This window comes from Falco punctatus (genome assembly GCF_963210335.1).
Source record: "Falco punctatus genome assembly, chromosome: 1".
Classification (NCBI taxonomy): Eukaryota; Metazoa; Chordata; class Aves; order Falconiformes; family Falconidae; genus Falco; species Falco punctatus.
The window spans coordinates 95,586,824-95,602,818 of record NC_137580.1 but is presented as its reverse complement, the minus strand read 5'-3'; the positions used below and the strand labels follow the sequence as shown (position 1 = coordinate 95,602,818).

The 15,995-nt window shown below is 48.6% G+C and overlaps 1 protein-coding gene across 4 annotated transcripts; it reads left to right on the top strand.

The window, feature by feature from the left end:
* The first annotated feature begins 152 nt into the window (after positions 1-152).
* Positions 153-14,756, top strand: TMEM120B (transmembrane protein 120B). 4 transcript variants are annotated; one of them, XM_080370477.1, is made up of 12 exons: positions 158-343; positions 4,470-4,588; positions 5,541-5,657; positions 6,418-6,477; positions 7,058-7,153; positions 8,187-8,276; positions 10,235-10,300; positions 11,260-11,321; positions 11,569-11,661; positions 12,058-12,122; positions 12,322-12,394; positions 13,367-14,756. In XM_080370477.1, exons 1-12 carry the CDS (start codon positions 275-277, stop codon positions 13,441-13,443), a joined length of 987 nt encoding a protein of 328 aa, XP_080226603.1. In that variant the 5' UTR covers positions 158-274; the 3' UTR covers positions 13,444-14,756. The 4 variants fall into 4 exon arrangements, 3 of the variants coding, with proteins under 3 accessions (XP_080226601.1, XP_080226603.1, XP_080226602.1); XM_080370476.1 differs by having other exon boundaries at positions 163-343; positions 12,322-12,390; XR_013924634.1 differs by having other exon boundaries at positions 153-343; positions 12,058-12,390.
* The last annotated feature ends 1,239 nt before the right edge of the window (positions 14,757-15,995 follow it).

The following is a 15,995-nucleotide window of genomic DNA, read 5'->3' as shown; positions in this document are numbered from 1 at the left end:
TGCCCGCGGTCCCATGGAGCGCTTCCACAACGCGAAGGGACCGGCGGGGGGCGCGGGGCACCTCACGAAGCCACCGGGAGCGCCGACAGCAGGCAGCGCTCGCCTCCGGCGGGCGGAGGGCGGAGGACGGAGGACGGGGCGGGGCGGGGCGGCGCGCGCGCCGCCACGGCGCCGCGCCCAGCCCCGCGCGCGCTGACGTCAGGGGCGCACGTGGCCCGCGGGCCCGGGTGCGGGCTGGCGCCGGCGGCGGTAGCGGCGGGGCGGGCGCCGCGCCATGAGGCTGCAGCTGGAGCGGTGCCGCGGCGAGTGGCGGGAGCTGGAGAAGGAGTTCCGGCAGCTCCAGGTGAGGCGGGGGGCCCGGCGCCGCTCATCGCCCCCGCCTGTCCCCCCTCCCCCCCGACTCCGCGGCCGCCGCTCCTCTCGCGTTGCGCTGCCGTCCCCGGCTCGGCTTTGCACCGCTTTGCTGCGCGGGGCTCGCCCCGCGGCTTGCCCGGGCTGGGAGGGGGCATTGCAAGGAGCGGGGGACCCTTCCCACCCCGGCATAGCGCTGTCGGGGTGCGGGAGGCTCAGCCCCGCCGCGCTGCGCCCGGGGGGCGCCCGGGTGGGCTGTGCCCGGCGGGGCCATGCGTGCACGGCACGGCGCCCGGTGCACGAAGCACAGCCTTGCGTGGGTGCGCATCCCTGCACAGCACCCCCGAACAGCCGCCGTGCCCTGGGAGCTCTCCAGGCAGGTGCTACGAGCCTGCGGGGCGCCCCGCAGCAAAGCACGGTCGTGCCCCGGGGCCGTCTGATGAGGCAGCCGGGGGGGGGGGGGGCGGGCCGTGGCTCCCCCCGCTGGGGGGACAGTGGGGACCTGGTGTTTTGTGTGCCAGTAGCACGGCACGTAGATGCAAGTATCACCTGTGCTGCCAGCATCTCCTATCCGCAGCTTCATTCCCAGCGAGGGGATAGGAGGATTTCAAACGCTGCTTTTCCATCTCACAAAAGTGCCTCGAGGGACAGCAGGACCTTGGAGCAGGGGCTGGGAGCTGTTCCTGAAAAATGCAAAATGCTTCGATCTCCAGAAACCTTCCTTTCCCTGTATGTCATCCGTGCTGCACCTGTACACGTGCTTGAAATCTTCCAGCCACTCTGCAAACGTGAGAGGCTGTTCTTGCTCTGCGTGGCTTTTAGCCTCTTCCAGGCTCTTCCACACAACGGGAGCTGCAAACAGAAGTGAGCTCGTTGTCTTAATTAAAAATCAGTTCAGGTGGTCGGTTTGTTAACAGGAGGAAAGGTGGTGGTTGGGTGCTGGGGTGAGCACCAGCTGGCATGGGTTTGTTGATCACTTGGTTGCTGTACGTGCTGCTTAAGTCTGGCCTAAACCACAGCAAAATGTAGCAACTGACCCCTGCCTCAGTTTCCCCATCTGTAAAAGGAAAGTAGAAATGCCACTGATGGGGTGGCAGCTGCTGGTGGCACGAGGTGTCATTGCCCAGTGGTTAGTAACATACAGGTGAAAAACTGGAATAACATCCATGACCCTCATGTCCATGATCCAAGAGTTTCAGGGCTTACACATGGAGTTTGTACCTGGACATGGTGTTGCAGAAGAGCAGAATGTGGTGCTGTCATGAGGACGTGACTGTGCTCCAGCCCTGTGAGATGCTGGTGGTGCTTAAATGTGCTTTGGGGGAAGGTTCTGTGCTCCTGAACCAGACTCAAGTCAAACCGTGATGTGTTAAAACCCAGCTCTTCAGTAAGAAAGTACCTTGATGTGGGTGTCCGCTTGTGCTTGCCCTTGCACGTGGCTTTTTGGACATACAGCATCTTTTGCTCTTGAGGAGCCTGGTTTTTCCAGCAGCAACTTGACCCCCCGCATCCCCTCCACACCTGCATCACACCCTTTCAGCACCCGTTTTGGCTGCCCTGACTCTCATCTCTGGCTGGAGGTACTGGTCTGTGGCTGCTGCAGCTCACATTTTGGTGGAGCTCCCTGTTGGTGTTTTCCAAGGTACTTTGGTCACCACCACTAAAAGTGTCTCTTGTGCAATGTCAGCGGGGAAAAAAAATTGATGGTGGGCAGATATTTTTTGTGCGTCAAGGGCAGTGCCGGCCCCGTGGGGCAAAAGGATCCCGGTTTCATTGCGCTCCTGCCCTGTCTTGTATTTTAGAACTGTGTTTTAAGTTCTGGGTCAGGGGCTGTGTCCTCCTCCTGCAGAAGAGGACCTTGGACTCTGGTCATAGCTCCTGCCACAGACGTGCTGGGTGGCTGGCACAGGGCTTGGATTTGGGGAGCGCTGACTTGAGGGGCTTCGAAGAGGCTGATGCTGCCACTGAGCATCCCCTTGGGGCAGTGGGCACCAGTTGTGAGATGGGGTGGGGGGACATCCAGGTTTGCAAATCACTTCTAACCAGCCACATCTGCAGTTTTTTGTTGTTTGAGTTGCAGTGCCTTGTCCCTGGAGCAGCAGCCTGAGAAAAGAGCTTGGGGCCGTGGGGCATTGCAGTTGTGGGGCAGGGACATGGGAAAACGCAAGTTGCCTTGCAACAGGCTGTTAATTTAAACCCTGGGTGTGATCGTGTAAACCAGATTTTGATTAGGAAAAAGCCCTGCCAGGGCTCCCCGTAAATGTGCTTTAAGTCCTGCAAACGACTAAGTGCTGACCACAAGCGGGGCTGTTGCAAGTGCAATGGAAAACAGACTGTGGGGTACCTACAGAAAACGTAAAGCAGTTGCGGCGTGGGCCAGAGCTGCTGCCCACCCCTGGTCCGTGGGCAACGAGGCAGTGCAATTCCCATCAGGCAGTCACGGCTCCCGGCACCGTAAATCTTGTAAACTGTGCAGAGACAACACTGACAGCTCTGCTGGGAGCTCTTTAACTCAGGGCAAAAATGCTCCTGTCCTGGGTGCTGGGGCCTTTTGTTTTTCAGCACGTGTTTCCTACCTGGAGAGAGGGCTGTGGCCAGACCTGACCCTCCAAGCAGCTATTTGCCCTGTGGGTTATGTATGTTAATGTAAAGACAGTGCTGAAACTCCCTGTGGGTCCCCTTTGTAAGCAGTTGCCTCTTGATGAATAACTTCGCTACTAGCAAACATTATGTTATTCTAAGTCCCAGCGTCATTTTGAAATCGTTATCCTGATGTTTTTGGCTAGTGGTTGAATTTACCAGCTCTCAACTGACCTGTTTGCGTTTCCAGTAAATACTTGAACACTTTTTTGGCAAAGAGCTTCTTACATCCTTTGAACCAGCCTTTTAGAAGATGCTGTTGTGTGACATCTAGAGAAACAAAATGAGTTAGTGTGCGATCCAGGGAGCCCTGAAGTCCTGCCCGTGCTAAGCAAAGCTAACCCAATCCTGAAACGATGAGACCTGCAGTGCCTGAATGTGGTTAGTTTGGTTATTAAGGTTTTTTAATTGGATACCAGAGCTTGTTTTGCATTGCTCTTGTAAATAATGAACAGCTACCAGCACATCCTAAAGAGGAGGAGAGCAAAGATTCATTTTGTATGGTTTTGCCACCATGTTTATGCTCTGGGAAAACCAGGGCTAGTTTTCTGTGGTCCTTGATGTGCCGGTAGATAAAGCAGCCATACAAATAGCTGTTTAACCTGCGCCTTCTCTTGGCACTAACTCTGCAAACTCTTTGTTTTCCAAGGCATAGATGTTAACATTTGCCCAGAGGTCATTGCTTGGTGCCTGGTTAGGTCTGAGGTCTCCCTGCACTTGAGAAGGTGGTGAAATCATTGCAAAGGGCAGAAGAGCAGAGCACGTTGATTCCCGAGCAGAGGCGCCTCTGCAGTTGGTTAGCACGTTCTCGTTACGGCCAGTCAGATGCTTACTGGGGGGTTCAGGGGATCAATAATCTGTAATAAAGAAGTTTCCGTTGAGGAACATCTAATGCCACAGGGAGGAGATGGGTTGAACCAGAGCATGGGGCAGAAGGTTGCTTCAACATACATGGGGTTGAGATGGCAGCGGTGGCCCGGAGGCATCTGAACCCCCAGGCATGGATTTGTGGCTGGTTTGGTGGTATGGGGTTTTTTTTTGTTATTTGTATTTTTTTCTCCTCTGGGTCTTCATCTGTTGTCTTCTTTCCCCAGATTTAATCTGGCTGTGAAGTTGGTGTTCCTGCTCTGTGATTTGGCCACCCGTTTGATGGGGACAGATTGGGATCAAGCTGAGGATTAGTGGCTTTGTTACAGGGTAGGATGGGAATGAGGAGCTCCTGAGCGGGAAGGCTTGTTAGAAAGAGAAAATGAGATGAGCGTAGAGAGGATGCTCTTCCTTTTGCAGGAATTTCATTATGGTCCATTTAAGCCGTGCTGGATCTGCGCTGCTTTGGCCCCGTCCTTGCTTGTTTGCAGGGGTGCCTGCTGACTCCCCAAAACCCAAGGGTTTTGCTTGCTTCCTTCAGAGGTGAGGAGCAAACGCAGTGTGTAACCTAGAAGGGCCCTTCCTACTGATCATCCCCTCTTCTCCTGCAGGAAACACACAAAGTTTACAGGCAGAAACTGGAAGAAGTCACCAGCTTGCAGACAGCCTGCAGCAGCTCCATACACCGGCAGAAGAAGACACTAAGGGATCTGAAGCACAGCTTGCAACGGTAATGGGAGACCTGGAGGGTGGAGGAGGCAGGGATGGGATGTTTTTCCTTCCCAAAGGGCTAAAATGTTTGGATTTTTAGCATTTTAATACACAGTTTGTGTTGCAATGCTAGTTTTGCTCATTACTCTTGAGTCGTCTCCATCTATAACAGCCAGGTAAAATGATGGAGTCCTGTAAAGAAAGAAGATCTTTGAGGAAGCCTGTTTGGGTCCACATCCTTGTGGTCCGTGCCATGTGCTGCAGCACTGCACAACTTTTGGTCCTCCTGTTTTGCTAGGTGAGCAAAGCTTTGCTCCATAAGCCGTGTGCTGGAAGAGTGGCGTCAATCCTTGAAACCCGAAGGTGGTACCTTACTCCTGGGTGGGTTTACAGGAGGTAGCAGTCTCTGGCTGCTCAGCTGATCCCCAGGAGCCACAGGCTAAATTCCTTGTGTACAGGTCTGAGCACACCATCTCCAGCACCGTGGGTTGCTAACACCGCTGTGCATTGCTCTGTTTTGCGTTAATTGGTAAAACCGCAGTTTGTCGGTAAATCATCAGCTATGCACTGTGTTACGTCCTGAAACACTTCATGCCTGAAGAGCTGCAGCCTCTGCAAGGGCAGTGCCTGAAACCATGCGCAAAGTTCCCAGAGTGGAAGGATTTCCTGCAAAAAAGCAGAATTTTCCCTAAGTGCTCTGCTAGGAAGAAGTAGACGATCCTGTCACTGCGCTGAGCTGAAAAGAGAAGCCGATTTATAAACCAGCTGCTTGAAATAACTGACAACAGTGAAATAAAATCATGGCAATTCAAGTGGTGCTGCAGAAACACAGGAGCAAAGCGCGTGACGGCATCAACTCTCCCACAGTTATCTTTTTAACGGCGTGGATTTTATGGCAACGCTCTTTTCCTTTGAATCAAAAGGAGGTAAAAGCACAAAGGGGGAATCTCTTTGTTTCTGTGTTCTTGCAGGTGCAAGCCTAGAGCAAGTCCTGAAGAGTTTGCCCTCATTCAAGAGATCAGCAGCCAGATCAAGGAGAGGCAAAATGCCTTCTTTGACATGGAAGCCTACTTGCCGAAGAAGAACGGGTGCGTGCTTCACCGGCAAGACCCGTGCGCTCCAGGGGGGGCTGGTGGTTTAAGCGTTCTCAGCGGTGTTGTTCCCAAAGGATAATGGGCATGTTGAAGAAATACATATAAAACGAGATTAGTCATAAACGTCTTGCTGAGCTGCTGCGTCAGTTGTGCACAGTATTCATGAGCTGGCAGTGTATGTAAATGTGCTGCGTGTAGGCAGTGCAGGTTTTCTTGCTGAAACAAAAGTAACCCTGCACTGGTGAGAGATCATGAGATTCACTGTTTCACACGGATGTTCTCCTGTGCTAAATTTTTAAAGACTAAATTAGCACAAAAAATTTTTTTTTTCAATAGTGTTTTCAACTGACTTAAGTCATACTTAGCTTCAGTTGGTTGCTAGGACAGATTTCTTTCACTTGTCAAAGGCTGTGTGACACTGCAGCCCCTTGGGAGTTTGGATCAGAAACTTTTCTTCCAGTTTCTCCCCGTTATTTTGGATTTTGGACAGTGCAAACTACATATCTCACCCTTAGACTGTAGTGCAGAAAAGGGACCAGAAAGTAAACTTTTTCACTGACTTCTGGGAAATGCTGAGCAATCTTTCCACATTTAAATTCTTTTCTATAGTCTCTCTCCAGTTTGCTGTAATTAAAAACCAACAGCAAACGTGTCTTAGGCAGAGACACCAGTCTCATCAGCTCCAATTTAGGTCATGCTGTGGTGTTCAAATAAAATTACTTGCTTGGGTCTGCTCTTGTTTTTTCTCTTCCAGCTTGTACTTAAATCTGGTGCTGGGAAACGTGAATGTAACTCTCCTCAGTAACCAAGCGAAGTAAGTGAGCGTTTCCCTGCCTGCGGATTTGGGTTTCCCTGGGGCCAGCTGTGGGAATGGGCTGGAGTCCAGAGGCAGGAATGGGTTTCTCATAGATCTGATAAAAGATGGAATGTTGAGGGTGGGCAAGTCTAGACCATGACATGGGGCCTGGAACATTTAGTGTAACTGATGGATTCAGTCTATCACTTGCTTTTAAGCCCAGCCTGTTGCCTCAATTTGTAAGGGTTTGGTGGTTTGGCTTTTTTTCAATGAAAAATGGTATTGCAACTTTGAGGCATATGGTGCTCTAGAAAATGGATTTTTTAAAAATTTTATTTTTTCAATCTTATCATGCCAGCTGAGAAACCAGCTCTTAGGGACGTAAGCCACTGTCTTGCAGCATAATAGCTGTGCAGCCTAGATGGACCCTGCAGGCAGAACGCTGCTTTCGCCGCCATGCGCTCGTTTTCTAAATGTTTCAAGCAAAACCTCTGTCTCTGGGCTTGGCATGTGGATTTATATCTGGTTTGGAAAAAGTGGAGCCACCTTCCAGTAAAACACCCATTTGTGTTTATAAACAGTGGCTGTTCCCTTCCAGATTTGCCTACAAGGATGAGTATGAGAAGTTCAAGCTTTATCTGACAATAATCTTGTTACTCGGGGCTGTTGCCTGCAGGTTTATTCTCCACTACAGGTAAGCTGCGTTTTTACTTTTAGTGAAGTATTTGGAATAAAAATGTGCTGCGTTTGAACTAACTTACCTTCTGTGAAGGACAGTGAGACAGGCTCTGGCAGCTGGGCAGCAGGACAGCTTCTGCACCTCTTCTTCAACACTGGCAGGACCTGTATTTTAGTTACTTGCTTTTCCTTGTTTAACTTTTTTTGGAGTCTCTTGTAACTAAGAGAAGTCCAGCATCGTGTTTCCTGATCTGTTGGTTTTCTGGCATCATGCTGTGCTTGGGAAGTAGCAGTTGGTTGTCCCAGGCAGGGACCAGCACAGTGCTGCAGCGATGGGGTTGCGAAGGCAGCAGCAAGAGAGGATTTGCATGAAGTGATCAGACCTGACACGTTATCTCTAGGTTGTGATAAAATGCCTGAGCACCAACAAGCTTCTACTATTCAATTTTCCTTAAAAAATGGGAAGGTGTTGGAGCTAGGCGCTTCTGCTGGGGTCTCTGCAGGTCTGGGTGAATGCAGGATCATACCAGGGAACGATGCTGCTGTATGTGGCGGCTGCCCCATATCCCCTTGGATTCAGGGGGTTGTAAATGGCAAAATAAAGTTTTGGGTTCCCCCCCAGGGTGTAATGCTCTTCTGCTCTTTTAGTTGATTGGATTTATATAGATCTTATGGAATCTCCTCATTGAATTAGCCTGGAAATGCCTCTCTAAATTGGATCATCTGCTGCTTCCATGGTGCTTTCTCTCCTTCAGAAGGAATTAATGTCATCTCTGCATACCTGCTTATCGGCTCAAGATCTGCAGTGTTGCACTGGGAGGAACTTCCCGGAGGAGAGGGCTGAGCCTGGCGGTGCTGCCAGTGTGTGCAGTTCTGCATGTGGGGCAGAGACGTTCAGGACTTGGGGCTTTGTGGCTGTGGCCTCATTGGGGCAGGTGTTCGCTCGCCTAAGGGGAGGGATGAAAAACAGGGATTTTTTTTGGAATGTATTTTTATAATTAACAGAACTTTTTTTTTTTTTTTCACTGCATGTTTTTTCTGTTTAACAGGGTGACAGATGAAGTGTTTAACTTTCTGTTGGTCTGGTATTACTGCACACTGACGATACGGGAAAGCATTCTCATTAGCAATGGATCAAGGTACCATGCCACCTGCAAAAAAACTAAAGCATGAAATGTCCTTAAAAGAAAAACGAGCAACAAAAGGGGATTCAGCTTGGCACTGGAGCCCAGCAAATATGAGATGCTGATGCCTCTCTTGTAAAGTTTCTTGTCTCCAGCCCCCTCCCTGGTTGCTTCCAAGGGCAGAAGTTTGGGGGGGAGAGGAAGGTGCAGTTCCTGAAAGTGCATAAGCTCTTGGTCCAAAGTGATGGGATATTTTTGGTAGCTATGGGGTGGTTGTAGATATGGTCTGGGGTGTAAGTGTGTGTGTGCTTTTGGTGAAAGGAGCAGCCCGAGGTACTGGCTCTGTGCAACTAGTTGTATCGAGGGAGAGTTGGTGGTTGGGGGTTAACTGTATACAGAACTGGGAACACAAGTAAAACCCTGGGATGAGTTAATGGAAAGTTGATCTTTACTCCAAACCCTCATTTCTTGGTGACAGTCTTTAGTAGGGGTACCCTCAGGCAGGGTGCTGAGGTCCTGCCAATTGCTCCTGCAGGATCTCCCTTAGGTCTGAGTCAAGAAGTTGCTCGAGTTTGCATTTGTGTTTATATTTTAGCAAGAACCTGCTGGCTGCGTGTCCTCGGCAGCATTCACTACATCTCTTCCCAGCTGCTGGCTGAGTGGCTGCTGCAGCTCCCTGTTGCATTAATTAATTGACTTGTCTCATTTGCTACCTTTCAAGCAGCTAGCATTGCATTAGCCCAGCTTCCCGCACACATCCTCACTCTGGATGCTGCACAGAGAACTTGGACGCTTCCTTGTAACAGTGCTTGTACAGGGGTGGACCAGCATGTGTGTTAGTGGCAGGAGTCGGTGTTGTCCTAATAAACTATCAATATCTAATGATCGGCTGGGAGCAGCTCATGGCTCTGTGATTCAGCCAGTTGCTTCCCTCTCTGAAGCCAGATGCTTCCATGATCTCCTTGAAATGGGGCTGGGAGGGTTTCTGGGAGTCTTGGCATTGCTGGCTGGATGCTCGTGGTCCCCACTCCTGATGCAAGAGGGAGTTTGTGCCTGGAGGCCGGCACCGGTGTGGCACGTGCAGTGGGAAAATCAGGGCCTTCCTGCTTTGCCAGAGGGGCAAAATCTTAAAGATGGGTGGATTTCTGGGAGCTGCTTAGGGACACAGTTCCCAGCATTAATGACAGGCAGCAGGGATGCAGCAGTCTCTTCTCTAAGTGTGGCTGTCCCTGGGGCTGCTGTGGGTGTGATGTCTTGTTTTGGGGTGCTTGCCAGAGAGGGGGGCAGTGCTATGGGGCCAGAGGTGAAGAGGAAAGAACAAAGTGTGGGGATGTAAAGTCTCCTGCCTGAGGCCAGTAGAGAAAGGTCCGAGCCCAGGCTGCATCCACAGAGGTTGGTCACAGTGACTTGGGTGCGTCTGGTGTTGGAGGTTGCACACCTCTGGTCGGAAACACCTCATCGTGCTGGCTTAGTTTCCAAGGCAGCACCATCCCTGGGGCAGCTCTTCACTTCTTGATTCTGCCTCACTACAGCCTTTGCTCACTTCACTGTCATTTTCTGAGCCTTCTGCGGCATCTGTGCCTGAAAGAAACAGCCACCTCATAGGAAGGACTTGGAAACGTCACTTATTGGCATGGCACGGAAGAAAGGGTGTGTGGGCTGAAACTTGTGCATCATTAGTCACCGTGGTGCCTCACGCTGCAGGGGCTGCTGCTTGCTGTGCTGGAGAGCTCGTGGGAGCACGTGAGACGTGCCCTAGTCCTGAGCCTCCCTCCACCAGTCACGGATTTGTGGCCCCAGCTAAGCCAGATTGCCAGGACAGTGCTCCGTAACACTCCTTTTGCTTGAGTTGACTATTTTGTTCCCTGTCCTTCCTTTTCCCTCGGGTCAGGATAATTTTTTGTCTGTAAAGCCAGAGTTACAATGCTAAAATCCATGTTTCTCATCTAACTACCACATTTTTTTCTGTTCAGGATCAAAGGCTGGTGGGTGTCTCATCACTACGTTTCCACATTCCTGTCTGGAGTAATGTTAACGTGGTGAGTCTGCTCTTGCCTGCTCGAGGTGCTTCAAGCCTGTTTCACAGTGTTTGCATCATCTGAGCATTTAAATCCAGCATGACTGCAAAGCTGTAGCCACACAGGCACATGGCAAAGCATCAGATTTGGTATTTGTCTGATGTTACAGATGTTTTCAATGATAAATACAACGCTGCATGTTTGTATTTACATTGCTGATTTAAAAAAACAGAAAGAAACCCAAACCCTAAGTCGTAGCTGCGCTGACAGTAGCAAAATCTCTGCAAGTCTCCCGATTCCTCTCTGTGTAACTAAGCAAACAAGCAGCTCTTAGCTTTAGAGGGAGGACACTACAAATTGAACTTTGGTGCTTTTACTGAACCCAGATTACAGAGTATAAAGCCAAAAATGCAAGTTACCTTCCAGCGGGTGGTGGTGTTGGTCACACACCACAGCGATGAGCCCTGCACACAGCCCCTGTGCAACCTGTCTCAACTTTGGCACGAACTGATTAGTTCAAAATTATTTTAAAATGGCAAATGTTTCTGCTCTTGAATCTGTGAGGGGATGACAGCGACTAGAGCAGAAGGTCCACCGTCCTCTGTCTATCCTGAACTGCCCTTAGGATAAGGAGCATGGCCACCACCTGCTCCGCCACTTGGATTCTTGATGCAGATGTTGCTGAATGGCCTTGATTGCTGCCTAGAGAATACTGCGATAAGCAAATAATAAGGGGCAGGGGGGGGCAGCACTTACACATGTTGGGAGGGGAAATCCAATCTATGAGAGCGTTTCCTATGTGCCAGAGTTGTGATGTGTGGCCGTAGCACCCTCTCTGGGCTCCCAATGGGGTGGAGAGGGCTGGGTACCAGCTGCTTGCTTCATTTGCTAATGGGATCCAGCTTGGCGGTGAAGGGGGAGGGCACAGCATCGTATGCTTTTTATTAAACAAATAGACCTCCTTTGTATTTTGCTTTCAGGCCAGATGGACTCATGTATCAGATGTTTCGCAGTCAATTTTTAGCATTTTCAATATTTCAGAGTGAGTATATTTTACCTTGCTAATTCACAGGATAAAATAGTTTTGTATCTTATGTGCTGAGAAAAAACCACCTCTCCTTGGTAAATACCGGCGTATTAAACTGTAGGAATATAAAGACAGCATCCAAATATGCAGTGTAGAAATATAAACAACTAAATGCTATTGGATTAAACATTATTAAAATAGTTTGATACGTTTATCATACCACTTGAATAGCCAACGTGATGATGTTTTCTCTCTCCTCCAGGTTGTGTTCAGTTCCTACAGTATTATTATCAGAGGGGCTGCCTTTACAGACTCCGTGCTCTGGGGGAGAGAAACCACTTGGACCTTACAGTAGGTGAGGTTTTCTGCAGTACTTCCTTTGCAAAGTTTTTGCCTGGTTTTTAGATGCAGTGATAGCGAGAGGGCTCTGTGGCCTTCCAAGGGTGAGCTTTGCAGAGCTGCCACCCCACTGCCCGTGTCTGAAGGCAGGAAGGGGAGCGAGACTTTTATCCCCCTCCTCGGGCTCTGTGGGTCAGGAGCAGAGGGCTCTGAGTTTTGTCAGCTTTTGAGAGGATTAAGATGGAGGTTTTGGTCATCCCCATCCTCCTTCTCCTCCCACTACCACACTTTCAAGTATGTATTTTGAATTGGTTGGTTGTTGCAGAGCAGGACGGGAATAGCCCTTACTGGGTGGTCTGGGTGGGGAGGGCTGCAGCTCTTCTGTGCTCACTGTGCCTCTTCTGCAATCCAGAAGGATTTCAGTCCTGGATGTGGCGGGGGCTGACGTTTCTCCTTCCCTTCTTGTTCTTTGGGCACGTAAGTTGTTGGGCAATCCTGTTCCTCCCCCTGTGGCGCGGGGCCTGGGAGGGTCTGCCACTGCGGTTGCAGCACCATAAGAAGCTGCTTTGGGTCACACATGCATGTGGCAAATGTTTTGAAGGGTTTCAGGGTTGGTTGTTGTTGTTTTGTTTTTTGCAAGTAATGAAATTGCTTCCCCCACCCCACTCCCTTGTAGTTCTGGCAGCTATATAATGCAATCACGCTTTTTGGATTGTCGAGGCATGAGGAGTGCAAAGAATGGCAGGTACGTGTTGGTTCTGCTCAGAAAAAAAACAGATGGGGAGAAGGGGGTGTTTAACCACATCCTTAAAGATATTTGAGCATCTGACCCCATCTGAGCATCTTGGGATGATGTGGTGCAGAGCCTGTACAAGACAATTCAAAATAAATGCAAATTACTGTAGGGAAACCTGTACCCATGGGTGACCACACAAACTGAAAGGCAGAGTGTGTAGGGGGAGGAAAATACATGTGGGTGAATCTCTCTCCATATTGCTCATGTACATTTAATAGCAATGGCTGCTGAGCTGCTGGTGGTTCTTTATGGCTGATCTATGGGTCACCTATACAAAAATATGATGACCAAAAAAAATGGTGGCAGTGAATCACTTCAAAAACGTGTTACCCACTTTATTGCCCCACTTTTAGGGATCCTTCCACTTGTTTTCTTGGTTGCTGTCACCCATTAAACACGTTTTTTCCAGCTGTCCTGTAGATTCAGGTTGGACCACATCATGCGTGCAGTGGTGCACGTAATTGGATGTCTTTATTTTGGTCGGATCTTGCTGTAACTTCTGTGCTCACTTTGTTCAGGAGGAAAACACTTTCCCTCAGAAATGTGGCATTCCCCCACGCTGGTGCGACTGCTGTTTGGGCTTGTAGCATAATGTTAATCAATTAAATTAGACTTAATGATTTGATTTTACTATCTGGTGGAGTCTAGCAGTGTTGAATACAATCCATGTTGTAATATTAAGAAGTAGTAAATACTACTTAAATGATCATGATAAAAATATACTTCCTGTTAACCCACACAGCTGGCTGTGTGGCTGTATTGGCCATGATCTACTCTCCTCGGATCTCCGTGCTAATGGATCCCTGGATTTTCCAACCAAGCCCCATCAGAGCTCACTTAAATGTGGCCAAAGCAGTACCCTCAGCTCTCACTGGTTTTGGGTGTTTTTGTTTTTTGTTTTTTTTTCCCCTTCCTCCCCTCTCAGGTTTTTGTGTTGGCTTTCACGTTTCTGCTGCTCTTCCTCGGGAACTTCCTCACTACTCTCAAAGTGGTGCACACTAAACTCCAGAAAAACAAAGATAAAACGAAGAAGCTGTGAACCCCCACTCCCCGGCATGCTGGCTGCCGTCCCTCTACCCGCAGCAGGCTCTGGGTTTAGGACGCATCCTGCTAAACCCCAGCTACACAACGGACAGGCTCGGAAGGACTCCTCTGTCCCCGTGTTTGGTGAAGGATATGGACTCTGCCAGCACAGACTCAGTATTAACGCAAGCATGGCTCTCCAGTCTGCAGTCCTGCTATTTATGTATATTTAAGACAAAACATGTTTGCTTTTGGGGTTTTTTTTTCTGTATATAGAGCAGCATGTACCTGCCTGGTGAAGCACCAGCATTGGGAGAGTGTGGGATCTACTGTAATTCCGATTCTGGAATGATATTTAACACTTCCCGGTTTTATTATTTAAATTCTGGCTATTGGATTTGCAAAGGTTTATGAACACTCTGAGTTGATCAGTGATACAGACTGAATGCTGTTTTTAAAGGCGTTTGTTTGTTTAAGACATATTTTCAGTGGCAATACTAACCTGTATGTACTGTGAAGAAAAAACCCCACCCCATCTTTGTACCATACTGCTGCTATATACACTTTTAAAAAGCTATTTAAAGAAGAGAAATCCTCTTTTGAAAACAAAAACCAAGCAAGCAAAAGCAGTTTTTAAATGGCAGAGAAGTCTGCTAGCCCTCTTCCAGGGAGACCAGGTCATCTGTCCAGGCCTGGAAAATACCTAAAATAAACTGTTCAATATGCAGCTGCTTCAGCCCCTTTTTAATAGCAAATACACTGCCCGTCGCATTGTTTTTTTGAGACACCCTTCTGGAAAGGGAAGGACAGGTTCAGCAGAAATATTAAAGACTTTCTTTAGATGCTGCACTTGTACCAGTAATTAACAGAATGTAAACGCTCATTCAGGAGGATGGCAGAGGACAACTACTGACTGCTGTCCTGCTTAACTCCTTGTGCTGCTTGAACTTAAACTTATTCATGTAAGTGTCGTTTGGGTGCTGTAACGTCTGTACCTCCTGAGGCCAGCTGCAGGTTTGTGAGCTGCTTCAGGCAGCGTCCTTCGCACTGGTGCAGGCTTCCTTTGAGCTAGCACAAAGCCCAAACTGGGCACATGCTCTGGCAGAGCGGGATCTGAAAATGGTGCCCTTCTCCCAGTAAGCGTGCTCGTGAAGGGATACATATGCACCATGGACTTGGAATGGTTTCATCTGTTCTTCTGTTGCTGCAAGGCTAGCAAAATGACAGCGTCACTGTCCTGTGGGCATAAACAATAAATTGCAATTTGCATATTTTGAGCAACTTTCACACTAGCTGGGCTGTATCTTGCTACAGGAATTTTTGACTTTGGCACACCCTGTGAGGTTTTGTTGGGTTTTTTAATCCTTTGAACTCTCCATTCATAAATTGTTGAGAGTGGTGCTGGAACCTGCTGGATCTGAGCAGTGGGGACCTGGTTCTCCAGGGGTGGCAAGTTCTGCACGTGGTGAGTGACTTGAGTTCTGCAGCATGAGAAACTCATAAAAAACCAAGAAAGATCCGGCCCCAGAGCTGAGGGTAAACATGGTAACTTCCTGTGTGTTGTTTCAGTTTCATACTGGGTAAAGGGATGGGTGGTTCTGTGTCTTTTTACTGAGAAATGTCTTCGCGTGGAGAAAAGGCTGCACAATTCTTCATTGTTTTTCTGTAGTCAAAGATGTGCACAAACTTGTAACTTTTTTTTTTTTCATTTCCATTTTTAACTTGTAGAGATTCACAAACCTTAATTAAATGAAAACAAGTTAGGGGAAGAAAGAAAACAAAAGACTTCAAGGATAAAGATCTCTTACCCTGAGTGTAAAATAATAGCTTGCTCCAAACCAGTTTTTCACCAGCTGGTCACGTAGCCAGCAGAGGATAAAGTTGCATGAAATATGGATGACGTACAGTTACCAGGCTCTATATGTGCAATATTTGTCTATTATTAGACTCCTGGCATGCACTGCCTAAACTTGTTGGCAAAATGTTGTTTCTTCTTACCATTACACAAGTTCTGTGTATTCTCCCTTAGGATGGGCTGCAGTGTGCCTTACGCAGAAAACTTTTGGCAACACCTGTACCGCACAATCCTCCTTCCCCCTCATGGGTTTGGTTTATGATGGGTACAAACTAGCAATTGCTTCTGAAATCTGAGATCTCACTGCATGGGATGTGCAAAAGATGAGAAAATTTGCGGCACATGTATTGGTTGCACAGTCGGAGCAGCCCTCAAACTGACACTTTCATCACAAAAGGGAAAACTTCAATTTGTAGAAGTAGAGAGGATTTCATCAGTTAATGAGCATGAGTCAAGTATTTCCCCTAGCATGCACCAATATTTGCATCTTTCATGTATTACATAAGCTATATAAATTTATTGTAAAACTGACTTTACATTACACGTAGTAGCTGCCTGGAGTACTTATAACTTTCAGCGCTGTAAATTAAATATTTAAGACAGAACTTCCATTTCTGTCTCTTCATAGGTGCCTGATAAGCTACTCTAACACTTGTTCCAAAAGATGTGGCTTTTC

What these genes read in the sequence shown, in the direction of transcription:
- TMEM120B (XM_080370475.1), top strand. Translation starts at nt 275, where the DNA reads ATGAGGCTGCAGCTGGAGCGGTGCCGCGGCGAGTGGCGGGAGCTGGAG. An exon ending in TACTTGCCGAAGAAGAACGG is followed by an intron (nt 5,658 to 6,417) that starts GTGCGTGCTTCA and finishes TTTCTCTTCCAG; the next exon opens with CTTGTACTTAAATCTGGTGC. An exon ending in TCTGGAGTAATGTTAACGTG is followed by an intron (nt 10,301 to 11,259) that starts GTGAGTCTGCTC and finishes TTTTGCTTTCAG; the next exon opens with GCCAGATGGACTCATGTATC.